This window comes from Spermophilus citellus (genome assembly GCF_964194105.1).
Source record: "Spermophilus citellus genome assembly, chromosome: 6".
NCBI lineage: Eukaryota > Metazoa > Chordata > Mammalia > Rodentia > Sciuridae > Spermophilus > Spermophilus citellus.
The window spans coordinates 84,098,831-84,120,797 of record NC_138187.1 but is presented as its reverse complement, the minus strand read 5'-3'; the positions used below and the strand labels follow the sequence as shown (position 1 = coordinate 84,120,797).

Sequence of the window (21,967 nt, the reverse complement as noted above, 5' to 3'; positions counted from 1 at the left end):
GTTCTCTAAAATTTAGCAGGCATTTCTGGGTGCCACTCTCCGTGCTGTTTTCTTCAACATCTTAATGGCAGGAACTCAGTTGCTTCATTTTTGTTCTCCAACAATTACCATAATGTTTATGAAAATAAAGTATTTTTAAGGCCAATTCAGTGGCATCCCATCTCCTTTTTTTATTCTAGCTTTTGGTTTGAGAATATAATGTTATTTAGTGATTCTCTATTTAAAAATGTGCTTGGTAAGAGCAATATTCCAGGAAGATTAGTTAAAGGTCATTTTCTTTAAGTTAATTTAAAATTCACCTTTGGATCAAGTCAGATTGGTGAACTAGATAGTGAAATGTTTTATATCTGTTCTACCTCAAATGAGGCTTTCATTGAATTGCTATTTGACATTTAGTATCATTTTCAAATATTGCTACTTAAAAAGCCCCTATTATATGTCTTGTATCTGTTATGAAGATACTATTAAAGATAGTTATCATTTATTATCTAATACCAGGTCCTCTGTATCAAGATCCTAGGGAAAAACCCCTTAGTTAATCTTGGAATTGAGAATAAGTGGAGTTTATTAAGCAGTGCTTTAACTTCATTCTATGTATTGAATTCTGTTACCAGCCAGTGTTTCCTTATCAATGGTGGCTTCTAGGAAGGACTAGAAATCAGGGCAGCCTCTGTCATGAGTGACCAGGTCATCAGGATATACCCCTAACTGTCTTCTGTGACTTAATCATTATCTATATAAACTTTCTTGGACACTTTTTGGAATAAGTAAAAGCCTTAATAGATTCAAGAAAATAGGTATCTGAGGGCTAGTGGTGCATGGGGGTTTAGCTCCCTGGAAGAGCACTTGTCTAGCATGCACAAAGCCCTGGGTTTGATTCCTAGCACTGAAAAAAAAAAAAGTATCCAAGTGTATACAAAGTACAATAAATTCATAGGAAAAGAGGCAGCTATACCTAAGTGCGGAAGACAAGAAATGCTTGGGAGAAGAAGCTTCATTTGAGTTAAGACTTGAAGGACATTAGGTGCTGTCTAATAAGTGCAAGGAGAACATTCTAGGTGAACACAAGAATACATATAAAAGTTGTGAGATAAGAGAGCCTGGCTTGCTCCAGGAACCACAAATAGCTTCATGTGACTAGTGTTTAAACTGCAGTGAAGATACAGGAGTAGAGAGTGGCCTTTTAGTGTACCCATGCTGTGAAAGGCTTTGAAAGTCACGTAAAACTGGAGTCATAGAGGAATTGTGACCCGGTGAGCAGATTTTCATATTAAGAAGAATGCTCGTGACAGTACTCAGGAAGTCAAAGGTAAAGAAGAATAAGAACTTAGGACAGTTGGGAAGGACACTCCCCAGTCTTCTAGGAGGCAATCTTAGGAACCAGAATCTACAGTGCAGGAGTAGTGTAGGTGGAAGTTGGAGCCAGATTGAAGGACTATTCAGAAAATGAAAGTGATCGGGACTGAGTGGTAGAGGTAGGGTGAGTAAAGAAGGAAGACTGACGTAGGTTACATCCTAGCTTGACTTGGACAACTGAAGAGTGACAATGACACCCATTCAAATAAGAGCAGAAGGACTGCTTTGGTAAGGAAAGATGTCGATTTAATTTTGAAATATAGCTTTTACATGGCAGAATGATATAGAGACCTTTTTGGTTGTAGTGTTTTTTGTTGTTGTTGCCATTGTTGTTGTTTATTTGTTGTACCAGGAAATGAAGCCAGAGGCGCTTAATCATTGAGCCACATCCCCAGCCTCCCTTTGTTTTTTATTTTGAAATGGGGTATCACTGAGTGGCTGAGGTCAGTTTTTAAAAATTTTTTTTTTAGTTGTTGATGGACATTTATTTATTTATTTAGTTTTAGTACCAGGGATTGAACCCAGGGTGCTCAATCGCTAAGCCACATCTCCAGGCCCCCCCCCCAAACCTTTTTAATATATTTCTTTCTTTCTTTTTTCTTTTTTTTTAGTTATGGATGGACATAGTATCTTTCTTTCTTTATTTTTATATGGTGCTGAGGATCAAACCCAGCACTTCACACATGTGAGGCAGGTGCTCCACCACTGAGCTACAGCCCCAGCCCCTCCCCAGCCCTTTTTTATATTTTATTTAGAGATAGGGTCTCACTGAGTTGCTAAGTGCCTCGCTAATCTGCTGAGACTGGCTTTGAACTCAGGATCCTCCTGTCTCAGCCTCCAGAGTTGCTGGGATTACAGGAGTGCACCACCATGCTGGCTGTTTATTTATTTATGTGTGGTTCCAAGAATTGAACCCAGTGCCTCACACATGCTAGGTGAGCGCTCTACCACTGAGCCACAACCCCAGCCCCTGAGGCTGGTTTTGAACTAATGATCTTCCTGCCTCAGCAGTCCAAATTGCTGGAATTACAAGTGTGTGCCACCACTCCCAGATGACATAGAGGGTTTTTTTTTTAATTTTTTAAAATTATTTTTTTAATATTTATTTTTTAGGTGTAGATGGACACAACACAATGTATGTGGTGCTAAGGATCGAACCCAGGTCCCACCCATGCTAGGCTAGCCCTCTACCGCTGAGCCACAATCCCAGCCCTGACATAGAGGTTTTTATGGTAATTAGATATGCATACCTGGTGCTAATAATGGTTGCGGGTTCTGAGATGGATTTAGAAGTAATCAGGGTGTAGGAGTTTTGAAACCACAGGGGTGGGAGAATCTGCCAGAGAGAGCGGAATAAGAGGAGGTCCCAGGGCAGGATCCTGGGGGAAATAACATTTAAAGGGCAAACAGGGGAAACGGTTTCATATGAGTATCCAGAAAGGCAGGAGAACCTTGAGTCACTGTGTCTTTGTGCTCAAGGAGGGAGGGATGGTGGTGGCGGTAGCGGCGGTGGTAGAAGCAGCGTGGCTGGTGAGCGGCAGGCTGCGGTGTTGGTCTTTCTGGGCTGAGGAGGGTGAGAGGGGCAGGGACGAGGGGAGCAGGGTGGGCAGGTGGCCCACGTCTTCGGAGGCAGCCCAGCGCCCCACGGCTGCAGCGGCACCACCTGATTCACAATATCCCGGGACCTGCGCCCAGCGGGGCGGCCAGGGCTGCGGGCCAGTCCCCCTGGCCAGTCAGATCTCGCACTCGGGAGCCACCCGAGGTCCCGCCTCAGTTTCCCAGGGTGGAGGGTTTGTGCTGCTGGCCATGGCAGCTCCACTTTGCTGTGTGCCAGGCACTTAACTTGTGAGCTTCCAAGCTCTGGACTGCACAGAGAGGTGCAGCGCCCTGCCCAAAATCACACTGCTGCATGTTGGATGGGCTTCCAACACCTGCGCAGGCCTGCACCCCTTCCTTTCCTCCATTCCTTCTCCCAGCAGTGCTCCAGCTGGTTCCCTTGGGTCCTGCTGGGACTGCGGAGAGTGTGTCTGGGATCCACTCTGAAATTGGATGCATCATGGTTTGTGAGTTCATTGGGACAGGCTTTTTCTATGCCTTTTTTTCTGATTCCTGGAAGGTTTTCCACCCCTAAACTATCTATTGGCCCTGTGTGAGAGGGCAGAGGTGGGCTTAGAGTGACCTTTGTATGCCAGGGGTGGGGTCACTAGCCCAACAAAATTGGAATACTGGAGCCGAAGCCTTGCCTCAGGCAAAGGAAAGTTTGATTCCCCTTGAAGCACCAATTCTAGTCTGGAACAGTTGGTTGTCAACCCCAGAACCAAGGCTCCTCTCCTTGGTGTTGAACGTTTATCAAGCCCACTTCGCTACTGAGCAGTGAGGTTCCTAAACAACAGAACCTGCCTACACACATAAGTGAAAGTGGGTTTGATACTTTCACTTACATGTAGAAGAGAAATAAAGGGAGACAATATATGAAAAAAAAAAAAGGAGGAAGGGTCAGATAAGAGGAAGAATGACAGGCCAATTACACTTAGCAACTGGGAAATAGAGGATGAGGTCATGCAGAGCTGTTTCTCAGAGAGACAGGCAGAAACTAGGTTATACAGATGGTCCCTGGCTTATGCTAGTTTGACTTAGTTTTGCTTCTTTATGATTGTGTGGAAGTAATACATGTTCAATAAAAACCATACCTTGAATTTTGCACTTTTGCTGAGCTAGTTACAGGTGGTACAGCCCTCTCTCGCCGTGTTGGGCAGCTGCTGTGGGCCATAGTTGCCAATCAGCCACAAGATCATGAAGGGATCAATGGACACTCTGTAGAATGCCACATTGCTGAGATAGAATGTTTGATAGATGAAATGTAGTGCACACACTTGACTTTCAGTATTTTTGTTGTATGATGGTTTTATTGGGGCATGACCCAATCTCAAGTTGTGAAGCATCTGTGCTTAGTTTACTGTGAAAGCAAGCAATGGCTAGGGGAGCCCAAGTCATAGGAATATTTCTTGTTTTATTTTAAAGCTTTCAAGTGTCTATGTGCTGAGGGGAGGAAGCTAAAAAGGAGGGTCTGGGTGATGGAGCAGGTCCCAGAAGAAGCAGAAAGAAGGGATGCATACATAAGGAGTAGATATGTCATTTGGGAAGGAAAAGTGATGAGGAAGGAGGTGAGGACAGGTGAAGATGCAAATAAAGTGACTATCCAAACCCTATTTATGATATTCACACAACTGAGAAATGTGACAGGCTTTTTTTTTGTGTGTGTGTGGTAATAGGGATTGAACTCATAGGCACTCTACCTCTGATCTGTATCTCATATCACCAGCTCTTTTCAAAAATTTTTGTTTGTCTTGAGATAGGATCTCTCTAAGTTGCCTGGGCTGACCTCAAACTTGCTGTCCTCCTGCCTCAGCCTCCCGAATCACTGGGATTACAGATGTACACCATTATGCCTGTAGTTCCAGTGACTCAGGAGGCTGAGGCAGGAGGATTGCGTGAGCCCAGGATTTTGAAGCTGTCCTAGATAACATAGCAAGATCCTCTCTTACAAAAAATCGAACAAATAAAACACCCCCCAAAAAAACCAGAAAAAATTTTTTAATGTTGAAATAAACACAAAATTACAAAAAAAGTTGGTTATATGATACAAGGGAACTTTTTTCTCATCCTAAACCAACCATTTGCTAGCATGTTATCAACCTGATATCCTACAGATTGTATTTCCTACAATGACAGTCTCCTCCATCACCCAATATAACCATCAAAACCCAGAAATTAACATTGATACATTACTACCAATATATTTATCAAATCTAATCCAGAATTAGTTGCATTTAACTATCGTGTCTCTTTAACCTCCTCAGAGATTAATTTTGTATTCTGCTTTTTAAAATCTTAATATAACATGATTGTTTTTTGCTTTATCATGAAAATAGGATGCTATAATAATGGATTCTGACCAAAATAGGCCTTTATTTTGTAACTTTTCCATCTTTATTTGAATGACTCATAAAAAAAAAAGTTTTGATGACCCATTTTTACTCACAGCTCCAAAGGTAGGCCATCTGAGAAATGTATTGCTTATCTTTGGAGAAAATCTTTAATACCCATATTCCAACCTCTTTTTCTTCTCCTCTCTTTGTCCTGACTTTTCCCAAATGCATCACTGATACTGAGCAGTAAGGACTGTGTTGATGAATGAAAGCAAAGCTTCCCTCTTGCCTCTGAGAGGTTTGTATAAATGTGATGCTTTCTCTTTGTGGGCCCCTGCCAGATGTCCCCTTGCATGCCAGTGTTTGGTTCTCTTTCTTGGGATTAGGTCAGCAACAGTCCCCTGTCAGAAGAAGCTGTCCTCGGATTTGAATATGGGATGAGCATCGAAAGCCCAAAGTTGCTGCCCATCTGGGAGGCTCAGTTTGGTGATTTCTTCAATGGAGCCCAGATCATCTTCGACACATTCATCTCTGGAGGTCGGTGTCAGTGTGTGGCTGGGTGATGGATGCATGGCCTGGGCCTCATAGAGACAAATGAATGAAAGGGTGACATTGCTACTCTTGAGACTCCTGCATTCACAGCATCTCTGGATAGTCGAGAACTTATCCTGTCCTCCATTGGCATGTGGCAGCTGTCAGCTTGACAAGCTGCTGGGAAGAACATCGCAGTGCTCTGTCAGCAGCGGGCCCTGTACCACTCAGCAGCTGGGCAGGGGGCACCTTCTGTCTCCTGGGGACTGTGCCTGGCTGTAGGAAGTTGTGATGTACCTGCCAGCTTCTAGCTGTCTGACTTCCACAGCTGTTCGGGGGTATATTGAGTGACTAACTATAGCACAAGAAATCAGCAGGCAACAGTGAGGTTTTGGGGGCTGGGGAAGTAGCTCAAGCGGTAGCGCGCTCGCCTGGCGTGCGTGCGGCCCAGGTTCGATCCTCAGCACCACATACAAACAAAGATGTTGTGTCCACCAAAAAAATAAATAAATATTAAAATTCTCTAAAAAAAATAAAACAACAACAAAAAAAAAAAAACAGTGAGGTTTTGTGGTGAAAGTCAGTGGTAGACTTGGAAGTCTGCTCCCCACAATCCAGGTCTGACATTTGAAAGTTTCAAAAGCAGTAACTCTTTATTGTAAAATTTCAGTGTGTATGAAGAAAAATCTAAGTCTCTCCAGATTTCAGTTTCATTTTCTGGGGGGTGCCTGCTCTTAGATTTTGATTATATGTCCCAGATCTTTCCTATAGTTGTGTTTCTCTCTGACTTTTTATTGTGAGGAAAGAAGTGCCCGAGGAGCCTGGACTTTTGACATGTCCAGAGACTGTTCTGAAGTGTCCTCCACCTTCCATTTGAGGACAGTGGCCTATGTTGTCAGCCGTGCTGTGAGGAGGGGAGGAGATGCCCGTTCTTGTTAAGGGTTGTGTCTGCAGTGAAGTCAAGAGTGGCACATACTTTCCGTGAGGCCAGGACCTTTCATCTTTCAGTTTGTCTTCTACTCACTAAAGCCCAGGACCCATGTAATTATAGGCTTTTCATCAAGCAAAATGGATATTTTCCCCTAAGTATGATGTGACAGTGCTAGGTGACAGTGCTGGCAGATGCATGTAATGGAAAGATTTGGGGAAGTTAGATCTCAAACTAACATCTGTTTCACTCTCCAAGTCATGACATGGCAGACCATTTTGTACCTGCTTCATTGAGTTCTTATTGCCTGCATCCTGCTTTTCCAGGAGAGGCCAAGTGGCTCCTGCAGAGTGGCATTGTTATTCTCCTTCCACACGGCTATGATGGGGCTGGGCCAGACCACTCTTCCTGTCGCATAGAGCGGTTCTTGCAGGTATTGGTGAATGCTACTGGATTCCTGGAGATGTTACACTGTTTTCTAGGTTCTTTGAACTACCTGCTGCAGGGAATGGGAGTGTAGCTTAGTGCTGGAGCACTTGCTTAGTATGTGTGAGGGCCTGGGTTTGTTCTCTAGTGAAAAAAAGAAAGAAAGGAAGAAAGCAAGCAAGAAAGCAAGAAAGAAAGAAAGAGGAAAAAGTACCTCCTGTAGCTAGCTTTATACATACCTTAAACTATAAGTTTTGTTTTGTTTTGTACTAGGGATTGAACCCAGGGGCGTTCAACAACTGAGCCACATCCCCAATCTATTTATTATTATTATTATTATTATTATTATTTTTTTTTTTTTAATTTTTTTTTATTTTGAGACAGGATCTTTCTGTGTTGCTCAGGGCCTTGCTAAGTTGCTGAGACTGGACTCGGGCTTGTGATCCTCCTGCCTCAGCTTCCTGAGTCATTGGAATTACAGTTGTGCACCACCATACCTGGCAAAATCTGTTTTTTTAAAGATTCTTCTCAGATGATTTTTGCAGTTAGGTCTGCCTGGTAACCGCTGTGTTAACATGGCAAAGCACTTAGAACTCTCCTTTGGTCAATATTTCACAGGTCATAAATTTACCTTGCAATATTTTTCTTTAATGGAGAGAAGTGTGTTTTCTCTAATTGAAAACACGTTTCCCTTTGGCCTTCATATTGTTGCTATGACTGAAGTAGATAACCTGAACTTCTTTCTCCTTTCTTGCCATTTCTCATCTAGATGTGTGACAGCAGAGAGGAGGGGGTGGATGGAGACACTGTGAATATGTTTGTGGTACACCCAACTACTCCTGCGCAGTATTTCCACTTGCTTAGGCGACAAATGGTCCGGAACTTCAGAAAACCCCTCATTGTGGCTTCTCCCAAGATGTTGCTCAGGTTCCCTGTAAGTAGAAAACGCTGGTTAATAAGCTTTTCTCCCCCTGTCATTTTTTGTATTCCATTTTTCTCTCTTTTCTATGTCTAATAATATTTCTAAATTACAGAAATATCTTTTTAGTTCAAATTAACTTTGCTGCTTTCATTATTTTTAGCCATTTAAGAATAACTGGAAAAAAAATAATTGGAAATATAGTTTGCTTTCCATTTGTGTTGTAAGGAGGGATGTCTATAGCAGATACTGTTAGTTAGTTCCAGGTCTGGGAATCAATGCTGAAGAAATGTACTTCAAGTTGTTTCCATCATTGTCTGCTGTTTGTTTGTAGAGGTCTACTTATTCTCTTTCACCCAATGTTCTCAGCAGCCTAGAAGCATCACAGTACATTCAAGAAAAGTTAATGCACCGGACATGGTGGCGCATGCCTGTACTCTCAGCAGTTTGGGACGCTGAGGCAGGAGGATTGCCAGTTCAAACCTAGCCTCAGCAACTTAGTGGGTCCCTGAGCAACTCAGCAAGACCCTGTCTCTAAGTAAAATATTTTTCAAAAGGGCTGGGGATGTGCCTTAGTGTTTAAGGATTCAGTTCTCAGTACCAAAAAAAAAAAAAAAAAAAAAAAAAAAAAAAGAGAAAGAGAGAGAGAGAGAGAGAGAGAAAAGTGAAAATTAATGCAATCCCTCTGTCACAATTCTTCTGGAAGAGCTCTTTTGACATAGATAGTGTGAAACAATCATTTTTGTTTTGTATTGTGGTACTGGGGATTAAACCCAGTGGTGCTCTACTACTGAGTTATATCCTCAACCCTTTTTATTTTTTGAGACAGGGTCTTGTTAAATTGCTGAGGTTCTTGCTAAATTGCTGAGCCTGGCCTTAAACTTGTGATCCTCCTGTCTCAGCCTCCTAAATCACTGGAATTACAGGCATGTACCACCATACTTGGCTTTTGAAACAATCTTAAAGGAATCAAATCAAAATGTAAGATTACTACAATTTATTTCTAAGAAACATGTATCTGGGATTTTTAAAAAATATCTTTATTTATTTATTTACTTAATGTGGTGCTAAGAATTGAACCCAGTGCCTTACACATTCTAGGCAAGCATTCTACCACTGAGCCACAAACCCAGCCCACGTATCTGGGATTTTTCACCCAACTTTCATTGTATCTCCAAGGTTGTCACCTGCTCTTCAAATCATAATATCATGATGATATTAAATATAACATATATATTATTAAGGGAATTATTAGAAATTTTATTTTCATTTTTTGTAGTGCTAGAGATTGGGCCCATAGGAACTTTACCACTGAACTATACCCCCAGCCCTTTCTTTATTTTTCATTTTGAGACAGAGTATCATTAAATTGCAGCAGCTGGCCTTGAACTTTCTGTCCTCCTGCTTCAGCCTTCTGAGTCTCTGGAATTACAGGCATGTACGTCTATGCCCAGCCTGAAATTTTAATTCTTAAAATTATTGTTATTATTATTTTTGTATTTCTTACACTATTGGGGTTTGAACCCATGAGCTCTTTACCACTGATCTACAACCTCTAGCCTTTTTATTTCTTTGAGACAAGTTCTTGCAGAATTGTCCAGACTATCCTTGAATTTGAGATTCTCCTGCTTCAACCTCCCAAGTAGCTGGGATTACAGATGTATGCTACCTTGGCCAATGAATTCTTTATATATATATATAACAGTAGAATGCATTACAATTACAATGCACATCTTTTCATATCTTTGGTTGTATATATAGTATATTCACACCAATTCGTGTCTTCATACCTGTACTTTGGATAATAATGATCATCACATTCCACCATGATTAATAACCCCATACCCCCTCCCTTCCCCTGGCCAGTGAATTCTTAAAATTCTGTTGTGGCCCAGTGTAGTGGCACATTCATGTAATCCCAGATACTTGAGATGCTGAGACAGGAGGATTACAAATTCAAGGTCATTCCAAACAATTTAGCAAAATCCTGTCTCAAAATAAAACAAAAAGTGTTGGGATGTAGCTCAGTGGTGAAGTACTTGCCTAGCATATGCAAGGCCCTGGGTTCAATCTCAGTGCTACCAAAAAACCCCCCAAAACAAAACTTATCATGACACTTGTAGTGTGGCATAGACAAAAGTCAATTTTACTTAACTTTAGTCTGATATTTTGGGGAAATTACTGTTTTTGTTAGTTTGTATGCTTACTCTCAGTTCTAGGATATTTGTAGGAAAGATCTCTTGTAAGTTAAAGCTGCATCTCTTTTCCACTAGTTGATACATGTATGGCTTTTTCTCTCCCTTAGGCAGCTGTGTCAACTCTTCAAGAAATGGCACCAGGAACAACATTCAAACCAGTCATTGGTGATTCATCTGTGGATCCAAAAAAGTAATTTAATGTGTTTCTCTGTTTCCATATTCTGGGGTAGATGTTTAGTTAGTAGGAAAGTTTAGGTCATGTTGGAGAATCCCAAGTAACCAAAATCTCCTCTACCCTGATATAATTTTATATTATTCTATTTTTTTGTGGTGATGGGGACTGAACCCAGGGCCTCACCATGGTACCATGCTGGGCAAGTGTTCTCCCTCTGAATTCCATCCCCAGCCCCTATCCTGACATAAGTTTTTTTTTAAGGCAGTGGAAAAGGAGTCAGAGTGTGCATGAAAGAGTGAACGTCAGAGGCATTTGTGGCTCAAGAGGATTGCCAGGGCACAGCGGATAACTGACCCCAGTTACCATGCCCCCACAGCTTCATCAGAGAGCCACTGAAGAAATCTAGTCTCCCTTTCCTCAGACACAATTCTTGGAAGCATTTCTCCCCCATTCTGTTGCTCTTGTTCTCCCCAACAGAGTGAAGACCCTCGTATTCTGCTGTGGTAAGCATTTCTATGCCCTGCTGAAACAAAGAGAATCTTTGGGGGCCAAGAAACATGACTTTGCCCTGATTCGAATAGAGGAACTCTGCCCTTTCCCATTGGATTCTCTACAGCAAGAGATGAGCAAATATACACACGTGAAAGGTAAAGGGTTGTTCTTGTTAGTGTTCTTTGCTTTTTAGATTTATGAAATCTATTCAAACTATTTTGGATTTAAAAAGGTGGTGAGGGAAGTGCGAGTTATTAGAAAATCAAATCTCGCCAGGCGCAGTGGTGCATGTCTGTAATCCTGGCAATTTGGGAGCCAGAGGCAGGAGGATAGCAAATTGGAGATCAGCCTCAGCAACTTAGAGAGTTCCTACACAACATAGTGAAATCCTGTCCCAAAAAAATAAAATAAAAAATAAAAAAATAAAGAGCTGGGATGTAGCTCAGTGATAAAGCACTCCTGGGCTCAATCTCCAGTTCCAAAAAAAGAAAGAAAGAAAAGAAAATCAAATTTCATGGACTCTAAGAATATGAAAAAAAGTATTCCTTGAGTTAGTGTCTCTCTTGGTGTCCCTCTTAGTTCTGCCCTTCTGTCATCTAAAACTGCAAATTTCTTGAGAGTTTAGGGATTATCAATGCTGTGCTATCATTTGTGAGAAATATATGATAATTAAAAAATACAAGTCAAGGCTGGAATATTTGATGTCTGAATGCACCTTATATAAAAATTAATTCCAAATTGATCATGGCCCTAAATGTAAAACTATAGAATTAACAGAATAAAGTCATTGTGACCTTGGGTTAGATGAAAATATCTTAGTTATGACACCTAAACCACATTCCATAAAAGAAAAATTCAGCTTTATCAAAACAAAAACATGTATTGTAAAAAGCACTGTGAAGAAAATTCAAGTCAAGCCACATGCTGAGAGAAAATATTTGCAAATACATATCTGACAAGACTATCTAGAGTATCTAAAGACCTCTTAGAACTCAGTGCTAAGAAACAAACAATTTTTTCTAACTGTACAAAAACCTTGAAAAGGCACTTTTCCAAAGCACTGGATGACAAACAAGCACTTGAAATGAGGCTCAATGTCATTAGTGGCAAGGGAAATGAAAATTAAGCCAATATAAGATATGTATATACACCTGCCAAAATGGCTAAAATTAAATCAAAATAAAACAACAGACTGATGATATCAAGTGCTGATGAGGATGCAAAGAAGTGGAGCCCCCACTCCCTTGTGATAGGAAAGCAAACTGTTGCAGCCACCCTGAAAAATAGTTACTTATAAAGTTAAATGTCAAGGTACCACATGACCCAGCAATCCCACTCCTAGGTATTTACCCAGGAGAAATGAAAACACATTCACAGAAAAATCTGTAGGCATTTTTTATTATTATTATTATTATTATTATTATTATTATTATTAGTGGTGCTGTTGTAGGGACAAATGAGGCAAGGCACCAAAGATAGCAGGGAACAGTTTTATTTGGCTGCAGCCAGGTTCAGAGGGCACAGCTTCTGTTGTAATCAATCAATCCCCTGAACCCCAAGTTCAGGTAGTTTCAGAGTTTTATACCCAGGATGTAAGGGGAGGGGCTCAGAAATTCACAGTCTGTAGAAGTTCACATAAAAGCAGCTTTTTCTTTCACTTTTGGGCATGTTAACCCTTCAAGGACAACACCAGAGAAGGGGAGAGCTTCTTCTCCCCTTTCTTTCCTCCCCCTGCCAGCTGTTACCATGGAGCCCAATTGTAACTTATCTTAAAAATGTAGACATCTCTGTGAAGCCCTAGCTCAAGGCCAAAGGCCTTGTTTGCACATTTCTACAAAGTACTCTACTGGATACGTTTGTGAAAAACTAGTAAGGGATGTTCAGCACTTGGAGTGCTGGTATCTTCCCGGCCAGTGGCCAAGTAAAACAGGGCAATACGAAAATAGGAAGTTTATCTACATTGAACTCTTGCAGAGACTCTTTTGCTGACAGTCCTAAAATCAGCCATGGTGAAGAGGGCTTTTCTGTGGGGAAAAGGGGTGCCACTTTAGTGCTGGGGATTAAACCCAGGGCCTTGTGCATGTGAGGCAAGCACTCTACCAACTGAGCTATATCCCCAGCCCCCGTATACTTATGTTTATAGCAGCTTTGTTGGTAATTCTCCCAAATAAGAAATAACCAAAATATCATTCATTCAGTGAATGAATAAACATAATTTACCCGCAGCAATAAACATCTGTACAATATCATACTACCCAATACAAAGAGTGAATATTGCTTTACACAAAAACATGTGTAAGTCACAAATGTATAAGCCAGAATGAAAAATCTACATCCAATATGATTCCATTTATATGACATCTTTTAAATAGATGATTTTGTAGCCTTTAATATCATGTTTCCAAGAGAATTTAGCAATATAAAATGCTTGCTTTTTGCATGATTCAAAAATGTATACAAAACCATATATACCAGAATTCTAATTCTATATTCATTAAGGTGAATTTTTATAATTATGTGTATATACAAATATAAATATACCTACAGAAGGAAAAAGACTAGAAGGAACTACACCCAAATCATTTCTTATACATTTTATTATTGTTTTTTTTTGTTGTTGTTTTGTTTTGTATTGTTTTGCAGTGCTAGGGATTGAACCCAGGTCCTTGAGCATACTAGTCAAGTACTCCACCATTGACCTATACCCCAATCCCATTTATATGACATTTTGGAAAATGTAAAACTCTAGGGATAGAGAAAAGATCCGTGGTTGCCAATGTTTGGGAGTGGAAGGGAGAACTGACTACAAGAGGATAGGATAAGGAAATTTGGGGCACTGGTAGAACCATTTGTATCACGATTGTGGTTGTGAATGTGTGACTATGTATTTGTCAGAAAAAAGATAAACAATACAATGCCATATTGGAAAAGCACATATTTAATTGACGTTGCATATCTATCTCTTCATCCATCTCTCCCCACCTTGCTTTTGGTATATTATGTTTACTTGAGGTGCTAAAATAAATTATTTGGGTTTTTTTTGGTAGATATTATATGGAGTCAGGAAGAGCCTCAGAACATGGGTCCATGGTTTTTTGTTGCTCCAAGGTTTGAAAAGCAACTGGCCTGCAAGGTAATAGCTTTCTTGTGGTGTTTTGAGGTGTGTGTGAATGTATGTATGTTTTTCCTGGAGAGCTGATAGATGGGCTTATCCCTAGTCCAATTCTTTAAAGATAACCTAAAATAGAAATTCTAATTTTAGACTATTCTCTTGGAAGAAAACACTAACTTGGTGCTCAAAAAGTTTTGGATTTTGGAGCATTTCAGGTTTTGTATTAAGGATGCACAAGCTATTATCATGTAAATGAAAGTATGGTTATTAACTTCCCAAAGTAAAGTCCTTACTTGTTTTCTTTTTAATATTTTTTTTATTTGTAGTTGAACACAATATCTTTGTTTTGTTTATTTTTATGTGGTGCAAGGTGAGTGCTCACCTCTGAGCTACAACCCCAGCCCAAGCATGTATAATTTTTTAAGTCTTGTGTCACTCTTCTGCTTGCTGTCCCAGCGGATTCCTATCACAACGCCCTAAATGAACTGGCCTCTGCCCACCTCCACAACCTCATTTTTTTTTTAAAGACACATTTATTCAGTATCATGATCAGACTAACATTTAGCAATCAACAGCATGGGTGGGGGAAAAAGTCTACATTAAAATATTTGATGGAATACTTTATACTTTCCACAGAACAGAAACTAAGATGACCTGTTATACAATTTATCACAAATACAGTCCTCAAGTTTTTTTGACTACATATGAGTACTGTCTAAATCATTTCTTCTTTGTTGCAGCTAGGCCCTGATACCACTGTGCTTAGATAAGTTCACAAATCTGTATCTGTAGCTGTCACTTCTCTGGCTCTCCTGTCCTGCTAAGCTGTTTCCTGGCAGTAGTAAAACCTTCTACCACTGTCATAGCTCCTGCTATTGCTGGAACCACCATAGCCACCTTGGTTTTGTGATTTAGCAAACTATTGGCCTCTAACACCAAGGAGTCCAGAGATTCTGCCTCCAAAGTTTCCACCCTTGATGGGTCCAAAATTTGGTAACTCATTGTTGTAATTGTCAAAATAAATAAACGAGCTTCCACCACCTCCAAAATTGGTTCCATCATTACCAAATCCATTGTAGCCATCCCCACTGCCACCAAAACCAACACAACCACTCAAGTTTTCTCCAAGACCAAACTGTCATTTCTACACCTCTACAACCACCAAAGTTTCCAAGACTTGGACTTCTTTGGCTAAATTAAACACTAGCCATCTCTTGCTTTGACAGGGCTTTCATCACTTCAGTTGTGGCCATTCACAGTATGGTATTTCTGAATGACAATCTTATCCACAGTCATGGTCATCCAAAGTTACAAAAGCAAAGGCTTTTCACTGCCTCAGTCAGTCGTGATTTCAATAACTTCAATTTTCTCAAACTGTTCATAATAATCTCATGTGATGTTCTTCAGGGACTTCTTTAATGCCACCAATAAAGGTCTTTTTCACAGTTAAGTATGCCCATGATCTTTGAAAATCTTCTCTTGGGACAGCTCTTTGGTTCCACATCTCTTTCATGTACCTTGTGTGGTCTTGCATTCATGGCTATGTCCACTTCCTCCACAGTGGCATAAGTGACAAACCCAAAGCTCCTGGAGCACTTGATGTTTGGGTCTCTCATTACCACACAGTCCGTGAGTGTTCCCGATTACTCAAAATAGCATCTCAGACTCTCATCAGTTGTTTCAAAGCTCAGCCCTTTGATGAATAGCTTCTGCAGATGTTCAGGTGCTCTGGGGACTCTGAGATGATGGTAGTAGGAAGACTCTAACAATGCTTTCTTGGTGGCATCCAGTGGCAAAAATGCAACCTCACCTTTTTCTACTCACTGTTAATGAAGTATAAGTCACATGTGCTTCATTTTGAAGTGGGAACAAAGCAAGTTCACACTTTGCCCCATAGCTTTTACACTGGCTCTTTCCCCTATTCCAGTAATGCTCCTTCTAATCTCTTAGTCTTCGACTCAAGTAACTATTCCACCTTGACTAATTTTCTATACAGAACTTATTTCAGAAGGGTAGGCATGCATATGACCCTGTATATGTGAAGAAGCAACTTGTTTTTACACATTCTCAGCTATTCCTTTATGTCTATTCATTTCTGATTTTACCTACTAGTTTTGAATTTTTTTATATCTTTATACTGAGAGCAAGTAGACTAGTTTAATCTGTACCAAATAATGCTAGAGAGTTTACCAACAGTTCACAACATATAATTATGGTTTCCAAGGAACTTCTTTCATCAGAATTTTACAGGACTTTAGAAACTTCCATTTCTAACAAGCATGTAATTAAAAGTGTGATTTGGGGAAGCAATTTTAATTTTTCATTTTGTGTCTGATCACATAATACAATAAAATTAAATTAAGTCATTTAATTAAACAAGAGTCTTTACACAAATTACTGATACCTAAACACAATTTGACTTGGAAATGAAATAAAATGGAATCATATGTATACAGTTGTATTCATAAGATAAGTGTGCTAAATAAAAAGCTGTATAATAACGAGAGAGAAACATTCAAGGGTCAAATCCAGGTACAAAGGAAGACACTCCTCTGAATTCTCATGTTTCATTGAGCATCAAAAACCACCAATCTTAAAAACTAAAGTTCTTTTCTTGTACATTATTCTGTATCCACATTCTCTGCATCTGATTGGATCCCTGGATTTTATTTCATTTTCTGTGTGACATTCTCCACAGATATAGATCATTGGCTGCTGCTTTGGGGGTTGAACGTCCTTCTGAGTGTCCATTCCTACCACGCAGACTTTTCCCCGCGTTTCCAAACAGAACACCAAACGTCGCTAAAGTCCTTACTTGTTTACTCCCTTTCTCATTAGTCCCCTCAGCCTTTTTAGTCAAAGCCTTGGAGAAGCAGGATAATAGTAGACTTGTTTTATAGGACTAGCTGGGTCTCCTTTTGTGCACGTGTAATCCCAGCTCCTCTAGAGGTTGAGGTGGGAGGATCACTTGAGCCCAGGAGTTGGAGGCCAGCCTGGGCAATATAGTGAGTCCAAACAAAACCCAAGACACATACACCCAATTAACACTTGTTCAAGACCCAGTTACAAAGCTGGTATTCATCAAGGCTGATATACTCCTTGATTTTCCTTAGGAAGGGGAAAACAGTGAGACAAGCTATGTACTTGTTTGTCTTTTTATTCTGTTTTGATTGAAACACAGTTCACTCATTCAATGCTAGCTTGCTAGATTCAAATCACATTCACATGTAAATAGTTCTAATTAAGGAAACTATAGCCAACACTAACTGATAGTTACTTAAGAATAGGACAAGGGGCAGTGCTTGCCTTGAATGCACATAAGCCCTGGGTTCAATCCCCACCACCACCAAAAAAAAAGGGACAAATTAAAAAAACTTGTTTCATCTTTCATGCCTAGAATTTGGTTGGTTGTTAGTGTTGACATATTTCTTTCTAATCATTCTCTGACTCATTATTTCTCCAGAAAGGTGACTTATGGATAAATAATCTAAGAGAAATACATGCACTTTCTTGGAGGAAGTAGGCAGAACTCCAATCAAAATAATTTTATCTCTTCTCTCATTCAATGACAGCTCCGTCTCGTGAGTCGACCCCCTTTGGCAGCACCTGCAGTAGGAATTGGCAAGGTGCACCTGCAGCAGCATGAAGACGTCCTCACCAAGACCTTTTCTTGCTGATGTCCTTTGAGGAAATATTACTTCCTTTAAAGCAAACTGTTGTAGAAAGGACGGCCTATTTCCTCTCCTCTCCCCTTTCTTTTAGGTAACATGAAAAATTTGTATTCCTCTGAGATGATGGAATTGATGCAGACAATTTAATTTGGAATAGGTGGAATAAACAGGGGCATCTATTATAAACACGTGAATCAAACTAGTAAATTTTACCCTTAAAAGTGTACTTGTGTTATGCTTTGATTAGATGTGAGTTGAGTTAGAGAACTAGGTCATTAGCTACATAATTCCAGACTCTACTGTCATTAAACATGTAAGACAGGGAAATGTTCTTTAGCTACAATTTAAAGCCATGTACAGGGCTGGGGATGTGGCTCAAGCGGTAGCGCACTTGCCTGGCATGCGTGCGGCCCAGGTTCAATCCTCAGCACCACATACAAAGACGTTGTGTCCGCCGATAACTAAAAAATAAATATTAAAATTCTCTCTCTCTCCCTCTCTAAGAAAAAAAAAAAAAAGCCATGTACAGACGACCTCAAAACTGGGTCTTAGCCACTTTTTACTTTTTTCTTTTTTCAAAGCCCTGTTACTACCATTATTTTCATTCTGTTATCCGCCAGCCAAAACTAAATTATTCCCAATTTGTGTTCTTCAAGGTTTTACCCATCATCCTTAAGCCTGGGTCCTATTAAATACAAACCTCTGGCTATACGATCTTCTAACAGTGTATTTTTAAATTAAATAGTTTTAGCTATAATGATTTGTGGGTTTTTTTTTTTTTGCCATGATCCCTGACCCCTTAATTATTCTTATGAAATCAGACTTTGCTTTCTGAGATGGGGATTTCAGATCCTGGTTAATCAGTTTTGGTTGTGAAAGTCCCAGATGCAATATATTTATTTGTGGCATTTAAAGAACACTTTAACAGAGGGACCTTCCCAATGTCCTTGGGCATGCTTGGGGATTTCTTAGAGGAGACAACTGACTCCCCCCATCTGAAATTACACCTAGTATTAGAAGCATAACCAAACTGCAAACTATGTAGATTCACTTGGCTTGGTGTTGTGGAGCCTTTACTATCTGCTGTTCTTGGGTCATATACTGTTTTTCTGAGAATTTATGGGGGATCCTGGGGGTAGAATGGACCCACTCCCTCTCCAGTTTTACATGCAATTAAAAATATCTTTCAGAATTGATGTTCTGGGCACAGTAGATTCATAATTCACATCTTAAATATGTGTATTAGTATATTGATTTAACATTTCTGTAGTAGTTACCTCTCCTTTCTTTCTGCATACCTTGCTACTTTTTTTTCTTGTATCAAGCCTCGTCATGTAACTTAATACCACTCATATAAATCAGTAAAATTACAAAGTTATATTTAATTAAAATTGTAATTGTCTATTTAAATAGAAAAATAATTTCTCCCCCCCCCCATATCTCTTAGTTTCTTGAATGGTACTGTTTGGAAATACTTAGAAATACTTAGAAGTAAAAGATAGATAGGTTGCCCTGGGTCATTAGTAAACTAATAGTCTATTTAAAAAAAAAAAAACTATTTTATGTTTAGGGAGAGAAATTTTCTTGTTGTATATGCTAAAGGAATTTGAGAGGTCAAAGTAGAGTGATATTCCTGATGTAGACCAGCTGGCATATTGTAGTTAAGGAAAAGTCTTGGGTAACATGTAGTAGTAGAAAGACTGAAGAGTGACAGAAGTGTAATTCATAAATTAGCCAGGGTGACAAAGCTTACTTCTGTTATGCCAGATACGTGGGATCCCAACAGACCTCCAGGAGCTGAATCTGATGCAATCACACAAGAGTCTTTATTGCAAGCTTGAGCCTAGACTCACAACCGTTCCTGATGCAGCCGTCCCAGGGAGTGAGTCCTGGTCCTTTGTTCAGTGAGATTTTATAGGTTTTGGGGGTACTCTATGCATCACAACATCACACAGCAAATCATTCCACACCGTGGGAAAGTCAAACAACAACTCTTAACATTCAATGATGGGAACAATTTGGGTAGGGGTGATTGGTTAATACAAGAGAGGGATTCCTTTGAACTGATTGGTTTAGGCCACGAGGGGTGTCCATGCTAAACTACATGGTTTCCCAACATGTTATCAACCACCATAAACTACTTGGGGGTCATCTGGCATTCCAGGTATTTTCCCTGTCTCATGCTGATTGGAGGTTGCTAGTGGGGTTGCTATGGGTCTTCACCTAGCCTAACTGAGTCAGGGACACCTGGCGCCTCAGACCTCTCCTGTTATTTACAAACAACTCAGCAAGGTGCTTAGGAGTGCTCTGTGGGTTTTTCCAAGGACAAGGGTCATGCCCCCTTCCTTAGGACAGGCTTTGCTCTGAGGTAGAGGCTGGTTTCTCAAAAATGGAGTCACACACACACACACACACACACACACACACAAAGGGCTGGGGATGTGGCTCAAGCGGTAGCGTGCTCTCCTGGCATGCGTGCGGCCCAGGTTCGATCCTCAGCACCACATACAAACAAAGATGTTGTGTCCGCCAAATACTAAAAAATAAATATTAAAATTCTCTCTCTCTCTCCCTCTCTCTCTCTCTTAAAAAAAAAAAAATGGAGTCACATTAGTTTCTCACTCCCAGGCTCACTCTTCAAATATGGAGCTATCTCAGACATAGGCAGTAAAGAGGGGTAAACTGTGTTGTCAGATTTTTCAATTTAGTGCATCTTTATTTTAAGGATACTGTGTTCATGCAATTAGCTGACAATCTTGTGTCAACATCATATTTAAGCTGGGCACGGTGGCTCATGCCTGTAATCCCAGCAACTCAGGAGGCTGAGGGAGGAAGATTGAGACCAACCTGGAATATTTAGTGTGACCCTGTCTCACAATGAAAAAAATTAAAAGGGCTGAAAATGTAGCCCAGTGGTTAAGTGTCCTTCACGGAAAAAGTGCATTTAAGTCAATCATTTGCAGACACAGGGATTAAGTTCCACCTCCCAAAATTTACTGTGATGTAAAGGGAGATTAGACAAGTATGAAAGTGATTAATACAAAGAAAGTGAGGTAAGAATGAGTCTGACTGTGGCATATTGTATTTTCCAAAAATGGCCACAGCAATATATGAGTCAGACAGGGTCTTCCAGAACCTTGCCACTCCCTCCTCTAGGAGTGGTGTCTCTTTGCCCTCTTGAAGTTGAGCAGACCTTCCTGGCTGCCTCTACAAACACCATGTAGTGAAAGAGACACTGGGGCACTTCCAAGGAAATCCTTTGGTACCCAGATACCATGTTGCAAGGAAGCCCATGCCACACGGAGAAGTCATTTGGAGGCGTTAAAGCTCACAGACGGTATCAAATACCGGCTTTGTGAGAGTGCCTTTTGATATAAATTATATAATTTCCTTTGGACGTCTAGCTGAACATTAGAACACATCCTCGGATTTGGTGATAATAGGTCATTAGTTACCTTTAAAATAGTTTGTTTCAGCAGACTTTAGAGCAGAAGTTTGATTGCAGGGGTTCAAAATTTGAGTAAGGAAAATAAAATTGGAGGCCTTCTATGTGCCAATTGCTGAGTTTAGTTTTTTAACTTTCACACCCTTAGAAGTGGGTATCATGGATCCTTATGTTATCCGTGTAGCTGTGAATGGCTGACAGCCTAAAGCCATTCAAAAGCAGCCGAGTGTTTAAAAGGTAGGGCAGCTTTCTAACCACCCATCCCAGAAGGGAGAACAGGAGCCCCACAGGGTCAGAAAACGCTGGCTCCAGGAAGGGGCACGACGCAGGGGGCCTAAAACCCTGACACACTCATTTGGAAGACGATGGAGAAGGAGTATTAGTGGCCGGCAGAAAAGAGGAGTCTCCTAAGCTATACACAATGTGTAACAATTCTTTTACAAAATACCAAAAGGTTACTAGAAGACTGAACCAACTAGAAGCTCCCGGGGCCTCGGGCCCCAGGTCTCAGGGACCAGCAGAGGCGCCCGCGGGCGCTAGGAAACTGTCCTTTCTCCGCGCTGGTTTGAGACACCTGCTCAGAAAGGTAAAACCCGGGCCGCCCCTGCCCTTCGGAAGCCGCAGAAGCCCTCAGACCCCAGAGTCACACCCACGAGCGCGGCCATCCCCGCCTCCGGGCGCCCCGCCCGGCCTCCGCGCCGGCGGTGACCATGACGACGCGGCGGACGTCGGCCAACGGCTGGGGCCCGGTCTGGGGGCGGGGCTGGGCGGAGCGGGGGCGCGTG

General features: G+C 40.8%; 1 protein-coding gene and 1 pseudogene across 3 annotated transcripts in view; one reads left to right on the top strand and one right to left on the bottom strand.

The window, feature by feature from the left end:
- Positions 1 to 18,085, top strand: part of DHTKD1 (dehydrogenase E1 and transketolase domain containing 1) — a 45,409-nt gene extending 27,324 nt beyond the window's left edge. Inside the window, exons 11-17 of one of the 2 annotated variants that reach the window (XM_081299003.1) lie at positions 5,672 to 5,822; positions 7,071 to 7,177; positions 7,940 to 8,104; positions 10,395 to 10,477; positions 10,940 to 11,109; positions 14,002 to 14,087; positions 17,639 to 18,085. In XM_081299003.1, coding sequence (XP_081155129.1) covers positions 5,672 to 5,822; positions 7,071 to 7,177; positions 7,940 to 8,104; positions 10,395 to 10,477; positions 10,940 to 11,109; positions 14,002 to 14,087; positions 17,639 to 17,743 — 867 coding nt within the window. In that variant the 3' untranslated portion in view covers positions 17,744 to 18,085. The remainder of the gene's footprint in view (positions 1 to 5,671; positions 5,823 to 7,070; positions 7,178 to 7,939; positions 8,105 to 10,394; positions 10,478 to 10,939; positions 11,110 to 14,001; positions 14,088 to 17,638) is intronic. The other variant, XM_081299004.1, reaches the window with a different exon arrangement.
- On the bottom strand, positions 16,634 to 16,863 carry LOC308652277 (DNA-directed RNA polymerases I, II, and III subunit RPABC4-like; annotated as a pseudogene). The gene has a single exon. The product of its transcript is annotated as a DNA-directed RNA polymerases I, II, and III subunit RPABC4-like (transcript).
- Positions 18,086 to 21,967: the final 3,882 nt, after the last annotated feature.